This window comes from Halichoerus grypus, chromosome 9 (genome assembly GCF_964656455.1).
Source record: "Halichoerus grypus chromosome 9, mHalGry1.hap1.1, whole genome shotgun sequence".
Taxonomy (NCBI): domain Eukaryota; kingdom Metazoa; phylum Chordata; class Mammalia; order Carnivora; family Phocidae; genus Halichoerus; species Halichoerus grypus.
Genome location: NC_135720.1, coordinates 72,018,315 through 72,043,203, shown reverse-complemented (window position 1 = coordinate 72,043,203; position 24,889 = coordinate 72,018,315). Strand labels below are relative to the sequence as shown.

The 24,889-nt window shown below is 46.2% G+C and overlaps 1 protein-coding gene across 1 annotated transcript in view; it reads left to right on the top strand.

Annotated features, from left to right (window-relative positions):
• NT5E (5'-nucleotidase ecto) overlaps positions 1-24,889 on the top strand; it is a 55,198-nt gene that overhangs the window by 11,156 nt on the left and 19,153 nt on the right. Inside the window, exons 2-3 of the mRNA XM_036101833.2 lie at positions 13,286-13,508; positions 18,123-18,311. Coding sequence (XP_035957726.1) covers positions 13,286-13,508; positions 18,123-18,311 — 412 coding nt within the window. The remainder of the gene's footprint in view (positions 1-13,285; positions 13,509-18,122; positions 18,312-24,889) is intronic.

Here is a 24,889-nt window from a genome sequence, read left to right as displayed (position 1 = left end):
ACAGGAAGAAATTGACAACCTGAATAGGCCAATAACCAGTAACGAGATTGAAGCAGTGATCAAAAAAGCTCCCAAAAAACAAGAGTCCAGGGCCTGATGGATTCCCTGGGGAATTCTACCAAACATTCAAAGAAGAAATAATACCTATTCTACTGAAGCTGTTTCAAAAAAATAGAAACAGAAGGAAAACTTCCAAACTCATTCTGTGAGGCCAGCATTACCTTAATCCCCAAACCAGGCAAAGACCCCATCAAAAAGGAGAATTTCAGACCGATATCCCTGATGAATATGGATTCCAAAATCCTCAACAAAATCCTAGCTAATAGGATCCAACAATACATTAAAAGGATCATCCACCATGACCAAGTGGGATTTATCCCCGGGATGCAAGAGTGGTTCAACATTCGCAAATCAATCAATGTGATAGAACACATTAATAAGAGGAGGGAGAAGAACCATATGGTCCTCTCAATTGATGCAGAAAAAGCATTGGACAAAATACAACATCCTTTCCTGATTAAAACTCTCCAGAGTATAGGGATAGAGGGAACATTCCTCAAGTTCATAAAATCCATCTATGAAAAACCCACAGCAAATATCATCCTCAATGGGGAAAAGCTGAGAGCCTTTCCCTTAAGATCAGGAACACGTCAAGGGTACCCACTCTCACCACTGTTGTTCAACATAGTATTAGAAGTCCTAGCAACAGCAATCAGACAACAAAAAGAAATAAAAGGTATTCAAATTGGCAAACAAGAAGTCAAACTCTCTCTTTTCGCAGACGACATGATACTTTATGTGGAAAACCCAAAAGACTCCACCCCCAAATTACTAGAACTCATCCAGCAATTCGGTAATGTGGCAGGATACAAAATCAATGCACAGAAATCAGTTGTTTTCTTATACACTAACAACGCAACTGTAGAAAGAGAAATTAGAGAAACGATTCCATTTACAATAGCACCAAAACCATAAGATACCTTGGAATAAACCTAACCAAAGAGGTAAAGGATCTATACTCTAGGAACTACAAAACGCTCATGAAAGAAATTGAAGAAGACACAAAAAGATGGAAAAATATTCCATGCTCATGGATCAGAAGAATAAACGTTGTTAAAATGTCTATGCTACCCAGAGCAATCTATACCTTTAATGCCATCCCGATCAAAATTCCAATGACATGTTTCAAAGTGCTGGAACAAACAATCCTAAAATTTGTATGGAATCAGAAAAGACCCCGAATCGCCAAGGAAATGTTGAAAAAGAAAAACAAAGCTGGGGGCATCACGCTGCCCGATTTCAAGCTATATTACAAAGCTGTGATCACCAAGACAGCATGGTACTGGCACAAAAACAGACATATAGACCAATGGAACAGAATAGAGAACCCAGATATGGACCCTCAACTCTATGGTCAAATAATCTTTGACAAAGCAGGAAAAAACATGCAATGGAAAAAAGACAGTGTCTTCAATAAATGGTGCTGGGAAAATTGGACAGCCACATGCAGAAGAATGAAACTCGACCATTCTCTAACACCAGTCACAAAGATAAACTCAAAGTGGATGAAAGACCTCAATGTGAGACAGGAATCCATCAAAACCCTAGAAGAGAACATAGGCAGTAACCTCTTTGACATGGGCCACAGCAACTTCTTTCAAGATACATCTCCAAAAGCTAGTGAAACAAAAGCAAAAATGAACTTTTGGGACTTCATCAAGATAAAAAGCTTCTGCACAGCAAAGGAAACAGTCAACAAAACAAAGAGGCAACCCACAGAATGGGAGAAGATATTTGCAAATGACACTACAGATAAAGGGCTGGTATCCAAGATCTAGAAAGAACTTCTCAAACTCAACACCCAAAAAAAAAATAATCAAGTCAAAAAGTGGGCAGAAGATATGAAGAGACACTTCTCTGAAGAAGACATACAAATGGCTAACAAACACATGAAAAAATGTTCATCATCATTAGCCATCAGGGAATTCCAAATCAAAACCACACTGAGATACCACCTTACACCAGTTAGAATGGCAAAAATGGACAGGGAAAGAAACAACAAATGTTGGAGAGGTTGTGGAGAAAGGGGAATCCTCTTACACTGTTGGTGGGAATGCAAGTTGGTACAGCCACTTTGGAAAACAGTGTGGAGGTTCCTCAAAAATTTAAAAATAGAGCTACCCTATGACCCAGCAATTGGACTACTGGGTACTTACCCCAAAGACACAGATGTAGTGAAAAGAAGGGCCATATGCACCCCAGTGTTCATAGCAGCAATGTCAGTAATAGCCAAACTGTGGAAAGAGTCGAGATGCCCTTCAACAGATGAATGGATAAAGAAGATGTGGTCCATATATACAATGGAATATTACTCAGCCATCAAAAAAGATGAATACCCAACTTTTACATCAGCATGGATGGGCCTGGAGGAGATTATGCTAAGTGAAATAAGTAAAGCAGAGAAAGTCAGTTATCATATGGTTTCGCTTACTTGTGGAACATAAGGAATAACATGGAGGACATTAGGAGAAGGAAGGGAAAAATGTGGGGGGGGGGGAATTGGAGGGAGAGATGAACCATGAGAGACTATGGACCTGAGAAACAAACAGGGTTTTAGAGGGGAGGGGGGAGGGGGGATTGGTTAGCCCGGTGATGGGTATTAAGGAGGGCACGTACTGCATGGAGCACTGGGTGTTATATGAAAACAATGGATCGTGGATCACTACATCCAAAACTAATGATGTATGGTGACTAACATAACATAATAAAATTAAAACAAACAAACAAACAAAAAAACAAATGCATAGTGGGCATGTTTCCTCTTTTCCCCAGAAAACTAATCCTGAGCCAAGAGAAGTCACCTTCCATTCAGGTGCTTTCAAAGTGTCTCACATCAAAGAAACTCTCAGAATTACTTTATCTTCCATAACAAGCCCAGGTTTGAGGAAGACAACTTAGCAATGCTAGTGTGTGAAGCTTGAAAGAGGTATATTGATGGCAATGGTTTTTGTTTTTTTATTTTTGTTTTTCAAGGCAAGTAAAGTCAGTAGCAAAGAAAATTAGACTCAGAGCTCCAAAGTTTTGACCGTCTGGGTGTCTGTGGATCCCCAAGCCTCAGTGATGTCAATGGCCCCCACCCCATCCTGTGGCTGTGGTTGTGGCCTTCCTACTTCCTGTCTTCCAGAGTGAGTCCCACGCCAGAGGTGGGCTGAGTGAGCACCAGAGAGGGAGGGAGCAAAGGCAGGTTCTTAGCTCATCTTGTTCTTGTTCTGGCATGTAAGTTTCCTTAACTAAAAATTGGCAAAACAAACAAACAAACCACAAACAAGTCACACATTGAGCCAGCAGCTTTCAGCAGTTCATCCACAAATACACCTGAGTACTGTGTGAGCTCTTTCCATGTCTATTTTCTTCAACCACATAACTAGAATTTGAAAATTCTCTTGACACTTCTTTTCCCTCCCTTGAATAATTGATTCCATATATAAACCGCAGGTTGGCTGGAGCCCTCTAGCCCCTCAGGGATATAGTTAAACCTACATGGAACCCAATGAGGCAAGCAGGTTACTCTACATGCAATGTTGTTATGTGCATTTTGCACATAGAGGGTTTGTACATTTTTCCATCTGATAGGGAAAACCTGAAATGCTGTCTGTTCAGGACTTGTTCATTCATTCTTTCAACAAACATTGAAGTGCTCGTGAGCTGGGTTGAGCCCCGGGATCTTTTCTGTCATTCAGTCAGAGGCCGCATTCACCTGCCAGGACCCACATGCCCTAGCCCACAACTCAACCCCAGAAATGGTCTACGACTCCAGAAATGTGTCAAGTCAACCTAACTTGCAATCGCCCCCTCTTAAGGTGGTTGTTGAGTCTCCCTGAATGATTGGCGACTAAGCCCCATTGTGGAATCGGTCAGGCTCTCCCTGTGAGTCTCCCATTATAGGGTGCACTGCAACCCCCGGTCCTTAGTGGGATGAGCTAGTGTGTAAATGACTAGCTAAATACCTATGCTGCGGATTTCTGACAAAGGGCTTTTTGACACTGCAGTTGATTTCCGTGGCTTATAACAAATCATTTTCCTTTGCATCAAGCACACTGCACTGCTCTTAAATCAATTATTTCCTTCCTTTTTCTTGTAAATTCATGTTTAAGCCTCTTGTCTTCACTTGGAACATTTGAGTGCCTCAGCCCCTGTGTTTTCATTGCCTCATCTGCTTATACAGTTGATGTCATTTGCCTGTGAGCTTCTCCTGGCTGGCACTGAGGAGGTGAGGCTCACACTCTGAGCCCCTTTGGTCCTGAGCGGGCAGCGTTTGCCCATGTCTTTGGCAGGCTGTCTCACGCGTCCCTCCCTGTGGTCCCCACGTGGTTTACATATGGGTGCATGGATGGACAGATGGACATGCTCATGTCTTGCCTTGTCCCTGTCTGCCCTGTCACCTTCCTGAGGACAAGCACTAGGGCCTTGTTACTTGGCACCCTAGAACCCTGTAGGAAACTAGCTGAGTGATACCCAACCCTTCCAGGTATTTCCGTTAGGTCACTTTGACAGAGTGGTTAAGACCTGTTTAAGCCTCATTACTTTTGTTCAGACCTCAGCTCTGCCTCTTGCTAGTGGCAGGAGCACTGTGCCTCAGTTTCCCATCTATGAAAAGGACAAATAATAGCACCTACCTAATAGCTCTGTGAGGATTAAATGAGTCAATATGTGAACAGGGCCTGGCCATGTAGCATGAGAGTCTTAATGATCAATCTTTCTTTTTGTCATATGTTTTATATTTAAAAAAACTCCTTCTTGAAATTCCCTTATGTCAAACTCCCTGGTAATTTTTACAGTCCTCTGTGAACAAAGCTGAGGCTCTGAAATGTCCCCTTTCAAATTCAGATATAGATATTCTTTGATAGACCAAATAGTTGGTCTCCTTAGCAGATTTCCAATAGGAAAAGACTCTAAAAAGTGCCATTTTCTCCTTAACTGCCATTATGAAATCTAAATAATGTTCTCATGTATACACACAGGACACACTTTGTTCAAGCTCTTTTTAAGGATCCGTTTCATTCACAAAGGCCAGTACGATATCACCGTGGGAACGGTGATGCGGTTGACTAAACTCTTCACCTGCTTCTGAGCAGCTTGATTTCTCTCATTTCACAAGATATTGCTCAACTGTTGTACCAAGTTTTGTTTTGTTTTGTTTTTTTTAATCCTGCCACCTTTGAAAAGTTTTAATGTCTCGCATACCAGATCAGAGTAAGGTGGAGCTTATATAAAGGAGCAGGTGGAGTGGTGGTTGTGTCATTCACTCAGTAAACAGCTTCTGGGCGCTGGTGCCAGGTGTCCGTTGGGGTCACCAAGGACACGGGAGGTCGCGGCCCCTCCTGCCTTTGGGAGAGAGACGTGTGAGCCAACAGCCAGAAGGGCGAGTGGTGTCGGAGACGTGCGTTTAGGGTGTGGCCGGTGCGGGGCGTCTGCCGCCCAGGTGGCCCACCGAGGTGGCACGGAGGGCTTCACGGGGAGGTCACTCACCTTGAGCTGCATCTGAGGCACTTCACTGCATGGGTAGTTTAGTGTTCCTGGACCTGAGGGCCCCTCAAGTTTGGCAGAAGAAGTGAGCCAGCTCAGGGAGGTCAGGAAGGGACTGCTGTGTGTCTGAGGAGTCGGGACTGTGATTTCGGCGGGAAGCGGGAGGCCCTGGAGGGACGCGAAGGAGGGGCTAGAAGCAGCCGTGGGCATGTTTTTGGAAGTGCATTCTCTAGGCCTGTGGTGAATGGGCAGGAGGTTTGTGAGCCTGGGGGCCAGGACACCGACTCGAAGACTCCAGAAAGGTCTGGGTGAGAAGTGAGGAAGCGGGGGGGGGGGGGGGGGGGGGGGGAGGGCAGTGGGTGTGTGGTAGAGAAGACCCCCTGAGAGACGATGGTGTAGGAGCCATAGCAACAGGGCTTCGTGGCTGGGGGACCGGGGGGACAGGGGAGGGCTGCCCAGGTGTTTCACTGCTTCTTGGGTGTTTCTTGGCAGAAGCTCTTGTCCAGCACATGGGATCACATGCATCCTCACAGGTGTCTCATCCACAAGCTTACTGGGGGTAAGTGTCCTTCTCTGCTGGTCGTTGGTCTAGCAGGGGACTCCTCAACGGCCAGCAGATGGGGGGAGTGGGGACCATGGGGAGGGGACCACCAAACCCCCCCTGGCAGCTCCCTAGCGTGGCCCTTGAAACAAGAGACAGGAAAGGGATCCGGGCATCTGCCCCACGGGCCCAGTCCCAGCGGGCACATTGTCAGTGTCTGGCTTCAAGCTGGGCAGGCCTGGAATGGAGGGGGGGGGTGTCATTCCAAATCTTGGGGGGAATCTAAATTTTCTGGTAACACTTGGAATAAAAATTCTGCTGCGAGTAGAGTCTGACCCAGGATGCTCCACCAGGAGCTCACCAGAGCTGGGCCACTGTGGCCTCTTCACAGCTTTATTTATTTTGGGACATGAGGCCCAGTTGAGAAGGCAGGCTCTGTGTGAGGCCACGCCGAACAGGTTCTTGGCCTGTGATGCTTGCTCAGGTCTTAGGGCTTTGCAGCTTCCTTGCCTTTTACGGCCAAGTTTCTTGCTTAAATTATTACTCTGTCTGCCATGACCATTCATCAGAGGCTTTCGAAACAGAACTCTTTACCAGTTTGGTACTAGAGGTCAGGGCGACTGTGTCTTGTAACCTCTGTTTCCATTGCAGCACACAGAGACGTGATGACACTGGGACAGCGTTCTAGGGGCCATGGAGGAGGCGGCCAGTAGCAACCAGCCCAGGGGGCGGAGGACCAACGGCTCCAGCCTTGGGAATTAATTCTCTGGCTCTTTCCTCCCCTCCGTTATTTATTTATTTGTTCATTTATTCAGCAAATATTTAGCAAATGTTTCCCCCATGTCGGAGATACTTTAAATGAATGATGGGGCTCAGTTAATACATATTGTTTAATAATGCGTGTTGTCTACTGCTTTGATCGATCAGCTGTAGCTGGAGAGATCAGAAAGGGATGATTTCTCCATAAAAGCACAACATTCCAGAATAATGAAAGACCTTCATAGACGGCTGTCAGACAGCCACGGACTTCTGTGTCCCCTCCTGTAGACCGTGCCTAAATCCCAGCGTCAGGGCTGAGGCGGCCCCACTCCGACAACGGGGGGCTTTCTCTCTCTTACTCTCAGCCTGAGGCGTGTTCTCATTATTTCTTCTGTCCATGCACTTGTTCAGGTCCAGTCCTCAAGACCAAAGGGCACATTTGTTTACAGGTGAAAGGAGGAAATGAATAAATGGCAACTAGGAAGAGCCTTGGGAAAGAAAAGACCTGGGAGTTGGCGCACAGGCTCAGAGGACAGGGTGGTCGGGCAGCCTCTCGTCGGTGTGGCTGCTGAATTCGCTAGCAGGTTCCAGCCACATATTACTCTCCGAAGGTCTATTTTATTGTTGTTAGAACTCAATAAATAGATGCCGCACAGAATTATTATCTTAGGGCAAGCATGAAAAATTAATTTCATCTCCAGCGCCAGCTCTAGTTGATTGACAGTAACTCCCTGCGGGGCTAAGGTAAGAAGGCTTCTGAGGCTCAGTCCAAACACAGTGGGAAAGATTAATTCAATCAGTTAATTGGCATCTTTCATGGAAGAGGAAGAGGTAGAGGAGAACAACACTATGACATCATGTATTTGTTTACACTGTAACCAAGAGACAATAATTGAATGGTAGCTTAAATTCTGTTTAGCATACAGTGTATTTGGAAATAAAATGATTAGAGATGTAGTCACCTCATAATCACCTGAAAGTGTGTCTAAGTAAGGAAATTGCTTATCCACAAAGGGAAGGTCGACTTTGGCCTGTGTCCAGAATTCGTGAGAATGATAACTGACATACAGACACAAGCTTTCCCTCACTCCTCACTGCAGGGTGTTGTTAATAATCCAACAAGAAACTTGGAGCCAGAAGTCTTGGAATATCTTCGTTCTTCCAGTGCTGCTTCAAATGACCTGAAAAACCTCTGGGCTTTATCTTTAGTCAACAGAGACTTTCTCCAAAGCCACTGCTAGACTTTGACAAATTATCCACATCAAATATAAATATTAACAGACATCTGCAGAAGGTGTTAAACAAATCAGACTCTATTCCTCAGAGTTGATGTAACAAGAGTTTATTTAATAAGAATCACAGAAGAATCAGATCTCCTCTTGTCCTTACAGTTGTGTTTAGCTTTAAATGGCAGCAACATTTCAGGGGTTTAGGTGGTTGACCATGCTGGGCTGGGCTAGATGGAAAGTGAGGAAAGTTTTTTTCATGTAAGAGCACCAGGTTTTTTTTTCTTTTTGTCGTTTTAAGTAGTGCTTTAGGCTTCTGCATGAAGAAAGCAGTGAGGGTGAGGAGCCAGGGCTAGACCAGAGGTTCACATTAAATCTCTATGATGTTGATGTTGGAGATACTGAAGAAGGCCATTTTGCTACACTCAGCTGTCTTAAATTACAGAAGAGTGCATTTGGTGAAATTTAAGATTTATAGTGAAAAGACACAAGATTGTCATAGGTCTAGAATCAGTGAATGAATAGGGTTAGTAAGTGAATGAGCCCAATATTAGAAATGAAACTTTTAGAAAGCAAAAAAAAAAAAAAAAAAAAATACAAAGAGGGAGAAAGCATAAGAGTATGATTTAGGTCAGAAAAAATACTTGCCTGATGTGAGGATTATAGCATTAATGACAAGTAACAGTTTAGCTCAGATCAGGATTGGTTTTTTTTTTTTAAGATTTTATTTATTTATTTGACAGAGAGAGACACAGAGAGGGAACACAAGCAGGGGGAGCAGCAGAGGGAGAAGCAGGCTTCCCGCGGAGCAGGGAGCCCGAGGCGGGGCTCGATCCCAGGACCCTGAGATCATGACCTGAGCTCAAGGCAGACGCTTAACGACTGAGCAGGCACCCCAGGATTGGTTATTAAAGTCATGGGGGAAGCTTTGGGCAGAGCAGCAAAAAATTGACAAGCACACATAAGGAAAGGTACTGGAATTTTCAGAGAGGACCAAAAAAAGTGGAATGATATTACAGTATGAATTTGCATAAATTTTCTTATGTTTGTGCTACAAATGCTCCTTAAGATGTAAAGGAACGTGGAAAGATGACCTGCCCTGATATGTTCTTTCATTGCTCTGAGTGCTGTTGGACAGACTCTTCCTGAGGTATTGTCATGTTAATACAAATAATAGAAATGAATAAGAATCCATGTATTTCTTTATCATACACCTGAAACTAATATAACACTGTATGTTAACTAACTGGAGTGAAAGTAAAAACTTTAAAAAATTGTATTTAACACATTTCTTGAGCTCCTGCTGTAAGCCAGCAGGGAGCATGATATACTCAAGTGGGGGGTATGCTCCTCCTTCCAAAGAGCTCATGAATAATGAAGTTGTAAGAAATGCAATGGAGGAGAAACAGGTTGGAAAACATCAAGGTGGGGAAATGAAAATGTGAGTTTATAAAGAAAATAAGAATTTACCAAGGCATTTTTCTGCAAAGGAATTTTTGTAGGACAAGTTAGCTGTGTGTAGAAGAAAGAAATTTGTCAGAGACTCTTCTGCTCATTCAAGTATGCATTCAGGGACGCCTGGGTGGCTCAGTCGTTAAGCGTCTGCCTTCGGCTCAGGTCATGATCCCGGGGTCCTGGGATCGAGCCCCGCATCGGGCTCCCTGCTCGGCAGAGAGCCTGCTTCTCCTTCTCCCTCTGCCTGCAGTTCTGCCTACTTGTGCTCTCTCTCTATCTCTCTGTCAAATAAATAAATAAAATCTTTTAAAAAAAATTTATTATCAAGTATTCATTCAGTCGTACACTGCTCTGCTGCAGAGGGACTGAGTGGGCAGGTACGGGGCTATAGAGAGGGGACCGTCAGAGCAGAGGAAGTACATCAGATTCAGAAAGGGAGCTCAATGAAGGGTTCTTAGGAAGTATCTCTTTTGGAAAGATCATCACACTTCAGGAGCGAAAGCCATTGACTGAATAAGGGAGTAAAAGCATGGTATAAAAAAAGGAATACTCCTGTTCTGTTCTGTTCTACTCAGTTCTAATCATCTACCTATCTGTATTTCAATCAACCAGTCATCATTTACCTGTTATATACAAAGGCACAAAGATGAGTGAGCATGAAAACTGCAGGTACTTAGGATTTTATCTGCTAGGCTTTATGCAAAGCTCTTTATATCCAAGCATAGAGGTTAAGAAGGTTGGAGTCAAACAAGAGTGGTTCTAGTCCCAGCTCTACCACTTACTGCTTGCGTGACCTTGAACTATTCATTCAGTGTCTCTAGATCTGTTTTCATCTGTAAAATGATAATAGTAATAATACCAATCTCACAGCACAAAATCAGGTTTTTCTTAGTAAAACCACTTTGCATGATGCTGGCGTGTGGCAAGTGCTTAGTAAATGCTGTTCCATTTTTATTACAACCTTTGTTTTATTCACAAGAGGAAGCTGTGGTTTACAAGTGTGCTCTGGTTGAGCTCATGAGTGGTGGAGCTAGCCCTGCCTGGTTGTCTCATACTTTAGCAGATGGTGGGTGTCAGAAATAAGGCTGGAGGGGAAGGCAAGGCCAGATGGCTCAAGGAGCTCAGGATGTTGAATTTTATCACACGAGCAGTGGAGAACCACCGTAGGACCTTACAGTTGAGATTGACAAGATAAACTTTGCATTTTGTTTTTTTTAATTTTTTAAAAGACTTTATCTGAGAGAGAGAGAGAGACAGATAGTGATAGAGATACTGAGAGAGAGCACAAGCGGGGAGGAGAAGGAGAAGCCGGCTCCCGCTGAGCAGGGAGCCCGACGCGGGGTTCGATCCCAGGACCCTGGGATCATGACCTGAGCTGAAGGCAGCCTGAGCCATCCAGGCACCCCAAACTTTGCATTTTAGAATGATTTTTTCTGGCAGCACTATGTTGAATGGTTCGGAGGAAGGAATGGCGCTAGCTGAAAGCCAGTGAGGAGGCTGTGGCAGTGGTCCAGGAGGGAACGGGCGAGGAATGCATGCCGGGGGATGGATGGAACGGAGCATTTAGGCAAAGGCGGGATGCTGGTGGGGGGTGAGGAAGAGCTAACAAGTGGGGGGCATTCAGCTGCCCCAGGGTATCTGGCTTCCTTGACTGGGTAGATGGAGGCAGCTTGGGCCAACATGGTGGATCCCAGAGGAAGGGACTTTGAGCATGGTAAACATGGGTGCTTGTGAGTCCTTGGAGGGAAGCGTCTGCATGGCAGTTGGACACAGAGAACTAAAGGTCAGGGGGAAAGTCAGGACTGCAGATGTTCACTTCCGAGTGGAAGATGTGGATGTGAAGGAGCTCATTCAGCTGGTCTCTGCTCAGCCCTGAGCACCCAGATCAGGGCTCCTCTCCCCACAGATAGGAAAAGATAACCACCATCACCGCTTTCAGGGTGTTACACTCAGGGGAGGAGACATCAAACAAGTCACAAGTAGATGAAAAAGGTAACTCCAACGGTCGCCGAACGCTAGCAACGTAATGCTGTGGGTAAACGGCAAGGTGGCTGACACATTGGATAATCTGCCATGAAGAATGAGAGAAATACTCACTTTTTAAGTCTTCGCAGTTAGGCAAGACAGTTCACTGTAATCCCGTAAGGGAGACTGATTTTGCCACAGGAAGAAAGCGTGATGCTCTAAAGAGAAGATAGACAATTACCCAAGACTGGGAGACCCTTTTAAGACTTAGGTCAGCCTCTAAGGCTGAAGTAATTAGTTAAGAGGAAGAAGTAAAAACGAGTGGATACTCAGAGGGTCGGGGACGAGGCAAATTCACACATTCTGAGTTTCATCAGGGAGACAGGTATGTGGGAATGTGAGGACACTGTGTTGCTTTGTGTGTATAAAGGTACGCAGGAGGATATCACATACACGGTTCTTTGAACCCCAGATGCTCACGGGGTGCCTGGGTGGCGGGTGAGGGGCCACAGCGCTGAGCAGGGTGGAGGCAGCAGGACACGGCGGCTCAGGGAGCACGCAGTCTGGTGAGGGCCCACGAACATGCTGAACATGCCTCCAGAGTGTGGAATGTGCTGGGAAAGGAGTGGGGCCCGTGAGAGAATCCAGGGGGGGCCTGATATCAGTTGACGGGTCACCAACCAGCACTTCCAGGTCTGCTCCCAAATAATGGCAAAGTGAAGCAAAATCAGGTGTGGTATTTGGAAAGTTTGAGACTCACTGGCTTAAGTACTAAGTCAAGCAAACAGCCTGCCAGAGCAGGTAAGCAGGTGCCTGGGGGAGATAAGCTTATGCGAGGAGGCCAAGAGAGAAAGGGATGGAAGGAAGAAACCCGGAATGCCGGGTTTTGTCAGGATTACTCTGGGGGAAGCTGCCAGATGTCAAAGCGTTGTTTTGGGCCCAGTGGCCACTCCCAGAGCAGTGAGGACTGGGAGAGAGCAAAGAAGGCGGGAGGCAAGGGCACCTTTCAGCCATGCCAGCTCCTCACCAAGTCCCGTGCTCAGAGCGGGCCAGCAGCACTGCACCATCCCAATCTTCCTTGCATGTGAAACTGCTGGGGATGAAACCCAGGGCAGCCCAGAGCTGCCCGAAGGAGGGCACCCGTGCCACCCTGCATGATGTGGAGAAAGCCATCTCCTGTTGGCCTTTGGGGATCTTCATTTTCCCCGAAGAATTAGAGGACCACACAGTCGTTGGGAAGAAAGAGTTGTGGGAGCATAAGGGAGGAATGATTGAGGACGTGCGGCGATGGGACTCGGAGAGGCTCTGGTTTCTCTATTAACAGTACGTTTCCATTTGCCTTTTGCTACAGTCCTGTTGCTTTCAGTGGTTCTCCCAGCAGATGGGCGGTCACAACAGTTGGGTGGGCAGATTGAAATGTGGGTTTATGAGAGAAAACAGAACGTGGAAAGGCTGGGGAAAGCTTAGGAAAGGTAGATTCTCCAACTTGCCCCAGACCTGGGGATGGCAGGATGGTGAACGTGTGGCCAGCTTCCCAGGCGACTCCTGCATGCATCGATGCCACCTTCAGTAGGTGGTGCGGAACCTGGGAAGCAATTCCCACCTGAGCCTGATGATCTGTGTGCCTGTGGGCCCAACCCCAGGGGCACTGAGTAAAATCTCTGGGCGTGAGGATGACACAGGTCATGCGGTCAGCTCCTAGAGCCCCATCAGGTTTGGGAGCCACTGGGCTCATGTGTCATATTCTTTACAGTATGTTTCTGTTAGAAATTCCAGAGTACCTAATTCTTGTTCTCTTTTCCCTTTCTACCAGGCACTGGGAAATCATGAATTTGATAATGGTGTAGAAGGACTGATTGATCCACTCCTCAAAGAGGCCAAATTTCCAATTCTGAGTGCAAATATTAAAGCAAAGGGGCCACTAGCATCTCAAATATCAGGACTTTATTTGCCATATAAAATTCTTCCTGTTGGTGATGAAGTTGTGGGAATTGTTGGATATACTTCAAAAGAAACCCCTGTTCTCTCAAATCCAGGTATTTTCTACTTTTATAGCACTCATTGGTTGCAAATGTATTAAATCAGAGCTTGGCATGATTTTTATAGACTGTGGGTAAAAGCTGGAACAACGTGTGGTGGTGGGCAAGTAGTCTACTTGGGATAACATTGATGAAACCAGTCTGGTGGCCTCCACGTTGTTCTAAATTACTTCTTAAAGACATTGCTCTTTTTCAGTGAACTTCCTTGTTGACATACACAGTATCTTTGTTTAATTCAGTGGATTCAGAATTGGGCAAGAAAGCTGTTTACGTCCAGGGTTAACATTACAGAGTCATTTACTGCAGAATGAAACATAAGTCACTGCCCCTTTTCCTGTGGAGTCAGAGGGCCCAGAGCTAGGGTTTTACCTCAATTTACCTTACCTTTCCTTTTCTAGTATGATCATTATATGTCTAGTTAACTTTCCTTTCTTGCTATTCATTATCTATCTCTTCTGTTTAATGACTTTGTTGTATCTGGCTTTCTGAGGAATACATATCCTTGAGAAGTCCTATGGTATATATATCCTAATATAAATGTCTTACATATGCTATATTTTATACAGCATGAACATATACGTGCATACATATATAATCCTAAAGTTATTCAAGAAACATTTTTGAGCCACTTTCACAGGAACACTTTGACCGAAACACTCTGGCAGCGAAAACGAAAATGACATTTTTTCTAAATCATCCAAATCCATTTTCTTCCCATATTTGAAGGGAAAAAAAGGGCAACTGACAGGAATAAAAGGCGCAGCACAGGGGATTTAGTCAGTGGTCCCGTAGCAGCGTTGTGTGGGGACAGGTGGTAACAGCCCTGTGGAGAGCAGAGCGTAAAAGGAACAGGAGAAGGAAAACCAGGAGCAGGCATTCTCCAGAAGCAGGGGTTTTCATGAAGCACTAACTGATAAAGGCCCTGCAGTCATTTAGCAGTTAGAAAAGTGATCTATTTATTGTTGTTGCTAGAGTCGGTCCAGGCCACTGGGAATGACGGGAAGGCCGGCATGCTGGGTCCTGAGCTGCTGTGAGGGCAGAGGGTCCTGCCGCCGGCCCAGGGGCAGGGCCCACACGGGGCTTCTCTGGGGACCGAGCCTCTGCACGCTGTGTGACACCTGGTCACCAAAGAGCTGTTGAGGTCCTTGTGGAGCCAGGAGGTGGCTGTGGTCAGGATGAGTCACCGGCTTTCCACGTGTTTCAGAAGCACTCTTCTAAGAAGCGTGTGGTCCCATCTGCGGCCCCAGCTGACAGTCTCAGGCTCTCCCCCCCCCCCACCACACACACACAGCCTGACCACTGCTCCCTGCCCTGGGGATCTGACCTCCCCTGGGGCTAACGGGCGCCACGCCTCCGGCTTCCTGGGGCTTTTCTGCAAAGATGACCATGTGGGGATGGCAGAGTGAACCAGGCTTCCTGATGGCAGACAAGCCAGTTGCCAGTGTCGGGCAGGCGGGGATGACGTGGCCCGGTTGCTGCCACCCTTGTCCCTGCTCCCCTTGAACGCTCCTGCTCTGTGTCCCCAGCTCCCACAGAAAATCCCTCCCCCTGAGCACCTCCCCTGGATTACGTTTGTCCCTTACGGTCAGCTTCCTGCGCCGGCCTGAACAGCCTGAGGACAGAGCCTAGGGCTCCTCTCAGTGAACATCCAGGACCTCGTATAGAGGCCAGAGGAGGAGCTTTAGATAAAGATGTGGACTTGTTGAATAATTGAATAATTCTGTGTCTCTATAATTTCTATTCTACCCACTGGTTTTTGAAATTGTTCAAGACAGAATGTAATTAAATGCCGTAAGAGAGTCACAGAGTCAGGGAATGGGGGAACGTCTTTTAGGAGCAGGGGGTAAGTGAAAGGAGTGATGGCCAGCTTGGAGGTCCTGCGGACTTGAAGAAGCTCCTTGGCCCCCTCCAGGGCATGCAGGACATCCTGGGGCAAAGGGCATTCCAGCGGTGAGGTCAGAGTCACATGCTGGGAGGCAAGCCCCATGAGGGCAGCGACCTTCTCTGTCTCCTCCACTGCTCTGTGCTCTGTACCGTGCCTGGCATATGGGAAGTTCTCAATAAATGTTGCTGGAATGAACACATGAGAGCAGGGAAGCATGGGGGCCACTGTCTCAGAAGAGCGCATAGTTCAGTTTCTTGGGACAGAGGTTCCAAGCAGGGAAGGCAGAAAGTGGGGTGAGGAGTAGATTGCCTCCTGAATGACTGACCAAGGAGTTCAGGCATGACGGGGAGAAAAGCATCATCCCTTCTGGAATAGTCACCAGTAAGAAAGGAGGGGTTGTCGGTGAAGAGACACAAGGGCTCCAGAAGTCAGCCCCCCTTTGCTGGGACTCTGGTAGCACCCCGTATTAGTCCTTGACTGGGCTAATGTCTCTGAAGGGGTGATGATGCCCTTCCAGCAGCTCCCAGAAGAGGAAGGCTGGATGGTGTAGGGACTGACGCCAGTGCTGGGCAGGGGCGGAGCAGTGTTTCTGGGGACATTTGCTTCTACCAAGACCACAGGCCCAGCGCATGCGTTCTTCCTGCAGCTCTCGGGCCCCTGGTCCAGCCCCATCCTTCCAGTCCTCGTGGCCTGGGTGCCCACAGGTATATAGCACACACAGTTCGTTCATTTTAGCCAGACAGTGACACTCCTGTGACCCCCCAAGAGATCCTGAAATAGATCCCGTACTTTGTGTGTGCTGACGGATCCCGAGAGGCTCCTAATGTGTCAGAAGACATTTCTTTGTCCTCAGAGGCATTTCTCTGAACCTTTCTTCCTTGTTGCCAGCCAAGCAAAAGCAGATGGTAGCCTTCTCTGAAGGGCTCAATATTCATTCATTCTTTCGTTCTTTCCTCCGAGTGCCTACGTGTTGGCACTGTTCTAGGCTCCAGGGATGCTGACCAAAAAAAAAAGAAAAGAAAAGAAAATCCCTGCCTACTGCAGTTTACAGGTTTAGTGGGCAAATAAATGAGTAGAATATTTGGTGCGTCAGAAGGTGGCAAGTGCTAAGCAATAGGGAGAATGGCAAGTGGGGCCGGGGGTGGGTGCAGCTTGTCAACTTAAAGGGAGGCTCGGGGAGCTCGCAGAGAAAGTGACATGGCACTGTGGGGTGACTGGGGAGCCCCGGGCTTCTTGGAGTGGTAAGCGAGAAGCAGATTATTCTTGATGTTTTCATGGCAGACAATGGTGGCCAGGCTGTTACCACTGCTGTTTAAGTGTCCCCTGTGAGCTGGGGACAGCACAACCAGTCCAGCGTGGCGCCCCTGTGAGTTGCTGGGTTTCTGGGCCGTGGGTCCACACAGTCACAGCCACACCCCGCAGCCTGGTCCCCGGGGTGCTCTTCTGTTAGCACTGCAAGGGGGAGTAAGCAGGGAAGAAAGTGCACACTCCCCGTGCCAACAGTAGCTGGGTGAGACCGTGTCCAAGGCAGAGCTCGAGAACGCGCCAGAGTCGGCCTTACCGAGTGAACAAGGCACAGCATCAGCGGGTGTGTTAGGACTGACGGTCGAGGACTCATTGCCGACAGAGTTTTAAGTTTGAAGACTGATTATCCTGAACTGGCAAACGAAGCCTTAGATGTACTAATCTGGGTCCCCCCCACCCCCAGTTTTACTGAGATACAACCAACACACCGCACTAAGTGTAAGGTGTCTAAGCAACATGATGACTTGACATACAGATCCTACAACACGCTCATGTGCTCAGGCACTTTCTGCCTTGGCACAATGGAAGTAATGTAAAAACACACTTTTTCCAGCAGAGAGAATCATTATAATTTAATTTACAGCACCGAATCAAGTAACATAAAAGAAATCACTTTTAACAAAAATACCAGAACTAAGACATAAAAGTGAATGTTTTCTTACAAAGTACTTAGCTTTTAACAAAAATACCAGAACTAAGACATAAAAGTGAATGTTTTCTTACAAAGTACTTAGCTTTTAACAAAAATACCAGAACTAAGACATAAAAGTGAATGTTTTCTTACAAAGTACTTAGCTTTTATCAAAAATACCAGAACTAAGACATAAAAATGAATGTTTTTCTTACAAAGTACTTTGCTTGGGAAACTGTGTACATTTCTAAAGTAGCCACTGGTCAAAGAAAGCTAGGACTAATCTTGCAGAGTTCCTCTTAGGTCCTGTGACACGAGTCTTAGGAGTATTTTCAATAATGAGAAATCTTTGTCTTTTGTGAATAAATTTGCTCGTTGGAAATAAATGCCGTTCTGAGCCATGCCTTGTGAACTGGATCAAGTCAAGATGGGTACAGCTATGTCTTGCTCAAGAAATAATGTGACTGAGAAACATCTGATATTAAAAACACATTTTTAAAAAATAGGTTTGCAGGTCTGAAGCCTCCTCATAGCTTGAGATTACATTAGAGCAACATAATATTCACAACCTTAACCTAAAGCAACGTTAAGTGAATGTAACTAAGGATATTTATGCGAATTTTTATTGGCTTTTTAGGGATTTTATATTTAATTTACAAATATGTTTTGGTTTTAGTAATTTAAGAGCTTTAGTAGATAAAGGTGTTTTTACTCTACGTGTTAGTATGTGTAATAAGCAATATAATAAAAATTATTAATAAATGTCCATTTTATTTATTTTGTTCCTTAGGAAGGAATTTAGTATTTGAAGATGAAATCGCTGCATTGCAGCCTGAAGTTGATAAGCTAAAAACTCTAAATGTGAACAAAATTATTGCACTGGGACACTCTGGTTTTGAAATGGATAAACTCATCGCTCAGAAAGTGAAGGGCGTGGACATCGTGGTGGGAGGACACTCCAACACATTTCTTTATACAGGTAATTGTTTCAAAAGGATTACACTGGCCAGGATGTCTAGATAACTTACTTTGTCTCTTTGCCTTTGTAACTGTTACTATTTTTACTACAATTTAACACATAATATATATTACATATATTTTGTAATATGTAATATATATGAAATACACATATATAGTAACATGTAAATCCTATTCAGAGACATTAAGAATAATATATTGGTTTCATGATTATGTCAATTCCATTTATTTATGTATATTATAAATATATATAAAACATATGTATAAAATACACTATAAAATAAAAAGATTACTGAGCCCCAGCCAAAAATCAGTTTATATCAAAAAGCAACATATCATATAAAAATTTTTAAGTATAGGAGCACCTCGGCGACTCAGTCCGTTAAGCATCTGCCTAAGCATTCAGCTCAGGTCATGATCCCAGGGTCCTGGGATCGAGCCCTGCGTCGGGCTCTCTGCTCAGCGGGGAACCTGCTTCTCCCTCTCCCACTCCCCCTGCTTGTGCTCTCTCGCTTGCACTGTCTTTCAAATAAATAAAATCTTAAAAAAAAATTTAAGTAGGGCGCCTGTGTGGCTCAGTCATTAAGCGTCTGCCTTTGGCTCAGGTCATGATCCCAGGGTCCTGGGATCGAGTCCCTCATTGGGCTCCCTGCTCTGCGGGAAGCCTGCTTCTCCCTCTGCCTGCCGCTCCCCCTGCTTGTTTTCTCTCTCTCTCTCTGATAAATAAATTAAATAAAATCTTTAAAAAAAAATAAAATAATTTTAAGTATAAACAAAATAATGCAAATAAGGCCTTCACAAGTCAGGGTGACAGATTTGATTTGCGGGTTCGCAGGTAGCAGGGGCTGAACTCTGGGCTCAAGTCCTAATTCTTCTTCATACTAGGACCGTGCGTTGGAAGTGATAGGCCCCGATGCTCCTGAAAGCATGTCCATTCCCCTCCCTCCCTCCCTCTCTTCGTCCCCTACCGCTTTCCCTCCCACCCTCCCTTCCTCTTTCTCTCTCTCCTTGATGTTAGGTAGTTTTAGTTAGAAAACCTCTTTTTTTCCCTTCTATGTTGAACTTATAATGTCCCAAAACTTTTGAGTCTGGCTGGCTTGGTGAGTCTTTCCTACCATGCCACCCCTGCCCCCATGTCCCCCCCTCCCCAACTACTGCATGGAGATTTGAAGGACTTTTAAGAAAAAGAAGAGGAGGAGGAAGGCTTCCTGGTAACTGACTGTTAATCAGCTAGTGAGAAGGAAGGCTTTGGCAGGGAACACCCCTGTCTTTGAAGAAGTTGCTGCTTCACCCACCTCCGTATGGGCTAAGGTGATCCTATTTTTATAAAAGCAAAAAAAAAAAAATACCCAAAATTGTTAAAAGGGGGCACCCTGGTTGCTCAGTCAGTTGAGTGTCTGCCTTTGGCTCAGGTCATGATCCCGGGGTCCTGGGATCGAGTCCCTCCCGGGGCTCACTGCTCAGTGGGGAGCCTGCTTCTCCCTCTGCCCCTCCTCCCACTCATGTGTGCTCTCTCTCTCCCCCCCCAAATACATAAAATTTTTTAAAAATGTTAAAAGGGGTTATCACAAAGAAAAGAATACAGGTAATTTTCACTTTCTTCTTAGCACTTTTGAGTATTTTCAAATGAATGCATGTTGCTTTTGCAATCAGAAGGAGAGACACAAATTATAAAAAGAAAAGAAAAAAACAATATTGGGTCCGAAGTCTTCCTTCCTGATTCACGTCAGAGACCATGAGCAGGTCACTCACCCTCTCTGAACCTGTTAGCTTTGCTTCAAAATTGGGGTGATAAGGCTCCAAGTGCCCCATTGTTGTGAGAATGACGGGAGGTGGTATATGTATACGTGGGAGAACACTTTAGAAACTGTAGAGAGCTGTGTCCTGGCGGGCAGCTGTGTGGAGGCTGCCCACCCGTCCAGACAGACCAGTCCGACTGAGGACGCTGGTGAACTCCTTCACAAGGTGGGCTTGGCCTTCCCTTAAGAAAACCGTGTTCACATATTTGACTCCTTCCTCACGCAGTTCCCTCGTAAGTGTTTTACCTCTTGGTAGACACAGGCTAGAGAATCATTTCACACTGGGTGATATGCAGTAGTGGTTGTGAAATCAGTGTAGTGGGTTAAAAACTTTTAACGGCCTAGACTACGGTAGGTGAGGCACTTACGTCACTCACAGGATAAGTATTTGTCTCGTGGAAAAAGCTGTCTGTGAGCGATGAGGACAGCGCCCACGCCGAGCAGGCGGTAGGTCCGTGTGTCCGGACAGTGGCAGGTGCAGACAGCGAGGGGACTTGCTTAGCGTGAGCAGTGTCACAGTCGGACGTCCGAGAGCCACTTAGGTAACTCCAGGGCCACTAGAGGGGCGAGAGCGCCGGAGCGGGGAGAGCCCCACGGGGCAAGTCATGGGGCGGCGTGGGGCGAGCTGGAGACTCGGCCGTCGGGCTGGCTGGGCCACTGCTGCGGGCTCCTGTCTCCGCCTGATTTCCTCAGCTGCAGAATGAGGATGGAAACAACCCGATGAGAAAGGTCACGATGACTTCACATCTGGAATGGACGGCTGGAGATGAGGCGCCACAGGACAGGGCCTCGTACCTGAGCTGTCCTTACTCCGGTCTGTCCCAGCTCAGTGGATGAGACCCGTGAACAAGCCTTCCCTGGAGCCTCTGCTTAGCTTCTGTCCAGGGTGGTGTCAGAAACCGGGGGGCACGGTGCGAGCTAGATGTGTGCCTCCGACCCCTCCGTCCTGGGGAGCGTGGCTCACGCTGTACTCACTTCGATCCCGAGAAGGGCATTGTAGTTGAAGAGCCGGCACACACCCACAAACACACACAGTCACACACACAGTCTCACACACACACAGGGTCACACACAGTCTCACACACAGTCACACGCATACCACACACAGTCACACGCATACCACACACAGTCACACAGTCACACACACACACAAACACACACAGTCACAAACACAGAGTCACACACACAGAGTCACACACACACACTGAACTTTCACAAAGAACCTGGAGTGCACCCTGGTTCTGTACTGTTTCATTTTTTTTAAAGTGTCAGTTACCACCCATTAAATTAATTTCCTCATATTGTAGCTGGCCCACATTTTGAAAAACTCAGCTCTGAATGAAGCAGGACCAAAACAGCACATAAACAATCAAAGGAATCCACCCCCTCCATTCAGATGCTAGAGTCATTCCCCTGTGCTTCAAGATGTGCCTTTACACCATCTTAATCACTGCTTCTTCCCGCACCCATTGGCCGTGCACGGCCTTGCCGGGTGACCACAATTAGTGTGCCCTGCTGGGCCTGAAAAGGTTCGGCGACCATGCCCGGCTTCCCATTAATGCTGCAGCCTGACCTTTTGTCCCTGTCACTTTGTTCCAGCCAGTGAGGTCCTGCAAAACACTATGTGCCTCTTGCCAAGTAAGTGAGTTTCATTAATGATGAATGACTGGATGAAAGAAAGAGTTGGGGATAAAAATTAGGATTTGTTTATACATAAATCTTGAAGTAGATCATTACAGTTTCTGAAAAAACTGCCTCTAAAGTTTTAGTCACTTATTTCACATTTCATGGTTGCTTAGCAAGACTGTTGTTCCCACGAACTGGTTCTCATGAAAATATTCAATTCTGATACTCATCATTTTGAGGGATGCAGTTAACAATTAAAGGTAATTTGGGGCACCTGGGTAGCTCAGTCGTTAAGCGTCTGCCTTCGGCTCGGGTCGTGATCCCAGGGTCCTGGGATCGAGCCCCGCATCGGGCTCCCCGCTCGGCGGGAAGCCTGCTTCTCCCTCTCCCCCTCCCCCTGCTTGTGTTTCCTCTCTCGCTGTGTCTCTCTCTGTCAAATAAATAAATAAAATCTTTAAAAAAAAAAAAAAAGGTAATTCCAAGACAAGGGAGGAGATGAAGCATATTTGCTTGTTTAAATAAATTTTCACAACCTTAAACTCCTCTGAATTGTTTTTGGAATTAGCATAACCTAACTTGAGGTTAAATATGATTTGTTAATAAAAGTGTAGTTAAAATAATACATCCCAGGGGGCGCCTGGGTGGCTCAGTTGGTTAAGCTCTCATGCTCTATCTCATTCTCTCTCTCAAATAAATAAATAAAATCTTTAAAAATAATAATAATAATAATACATCCCAGGCGCCTGGGTGGCTCAGTCGGTTAAGCATCTGCCTTCGGCTCAGGTCATGATCCCGGGATCCTGGGATCGAGCCCCACGTCGGGCTCCCTCCTCGGCAGGAAGCCTGCTTCTCCTTCTGCCTGCCGCTCCCCCTGCTTGTGCTCTCTTTCTTTCTCAAAAATAAATAAAATCTTTAAAAAATAATAATAATACATCCTCTGGAATTTTATGTCTTGCCATGCACAGAACCCAACACACACACACACACACACACACACATACCTGAAAGAAAATTTCACAAAGCGTCCAGATTGCACCTGATACTTTCTGTTCCGTTATTTCATTTGTTTAATGCTGGTTTTCACCTATTGAATTAACTTCATTGTACTGTAGCTAGCCCATATTTTTTTAAAAACTCAGCTTTCAATGAGGCATGACTGAAACAGTGCATGAACTGCTCCCCCAGCCTGCCCGCCTCCCTCCCCGACAAATATTGAACGTTATTCCAGGTTCTTCTGAGTACAGCCATTGTGTACATGCAGATAACCTAGTATTGCCTGACCATGCTCACGTTGGAATGAAGGGGGGAAGAGGTCCACCCGACTATGCTTACAGAATCTTAAAGTTGCAAGGGGTGAGGACTAGTCCCCACATGTTTTCTCAATAGGAATGAAATCCTAGAGTCACGAACTGGCCTGTGTTGTTGCCTTTGGAGAAGAACGTGTGTAGTAAAGGGAGAGCAGGTTGAAAGCTGAAGCAGGTGGGCTGGGGGACTCTACGCCCCGTGTGGCCCTCGAAGGCACACTCAGTGTGCTGTCTGCCTCCCGCTGTGTGAACTGAATTTTGGATCGTGCTGGTCATTCTGGCTACCTGTGGCCTTGCGTGAATGGAGACATCAGTTTCTGTATCTGCAGAATAGCAGGGTTAGAACTGCCAAGTCTACGACCCCCTGCATTCTAACATAGACTGTTCCCCAGAAAGTCATCCATGCAAAGAGCCTGATTGCTTACTTTCCGGACTTTGGGGAAATAAAACTTTTTTTCGTAGAACAGCTTATGACTTCCTTCGGTTACTGCCGTGAACTTCATTATACCTCTAACTTCTTTGAGGCTCCTACCTGCAGGCTCTATACCCTGGCCCCTCCTTCTTGCTGTCATCGAATGGTCTCTAAGCCACTCCTCAGCATCGCCCAGCCTGTGGTCTTCCTCTCGGCCCCAGCTCCTGCCTTCATCCCGGTGGAGGGTTCCATGTGGATGGCTGACCCCATACCCAAGGTTCAGAGTCCCTTGATCCTCTCAACATGCGACTGTCACCTCCACGCCATTTCAGCAACTTTACATGAGGCTGAAACTGGGTCATCATCCGGGATGGCTCCATCCCCAGAGCCCCACTATCCACCTCCCTCGTCCTAGCCTCCTGGCCTTAACTTAGAGCCTCTCACCCCTTATTCCTTGGAGAGCTGGCCGTCAGCCTTACCGAAACCTCAGTCTCCTGGGCTCCTCTCTCCATCCCAGGCCAGCAGGCTTCATGTCTCTGTCCTTGTTAGCTTGGACGTGTCTATTAGGGACGCCTGCCCGTGGCTGTGACTGATACCTGGAAGGCGGGCGCCCGGGACTGTTGAGTGAATATTAACAGACGCAGCACCTTTCAAAGTAAGATTTCTTTATTTGACCAGTTTTCACAAAACACCTTATTTTCATTGCTTCTAGACGTAGGCACACATTTATGGAATATGAAATTCAAACCACTTCGTTTATTAGAGAACGTAAATGATTTTAAGGGCCACAGGATTTCATTCTCAAAACAAATGGGGTTTACCATGTAATTATAAATGCGACAGAGCAAAAAAAGCTAATGCTTGTTCTTCATGCCGTAGCCAGTGGCCAGACGCAGTGTGAAGGGATGCACCTGCCCTGCGTCACTGGAGGAAGTGAGGGAGGCTGAAAGGCTTTGTGGTTGCTTGCAATCATTGTTCATCTCCATTAATTTTCATTCTTGAAGTTCAGATAATCCTGCCTTTTCAAACAAGAAAATGGTCTTGTTACTTACCACGTCCACAGGACAGGGAAACCCTATCCAACAAAGAACCATTTCCTTTGGGCCTCAGTGAGGACGGCTGACGTGTGGTTTATTAAGTGAGTTGGGAGAACCAACCAGAGGGCAGAGGGGTAGGCAGTCGCTTCAAAGATCACGTCCTTGGTGGCACAGGGACTTAACTGGTTCCAGTGGTCACTCGCTCAGGACTATTTCAGTCAACTTCTAGCCATACCCCCCAGCCCAGCACCAGCCCCCTTCAGGGAACAAAGCCAGAGCCTTCTGGTTAATTTTTGCAGCCACGTAACACTTATCTGTCTTAACTACGTCTCATGAGACTGCTTTCCAAGATGAAGTCAGACTGCGGGGCGCCTGGATGGCTCAGTCATTGGACATCTGCC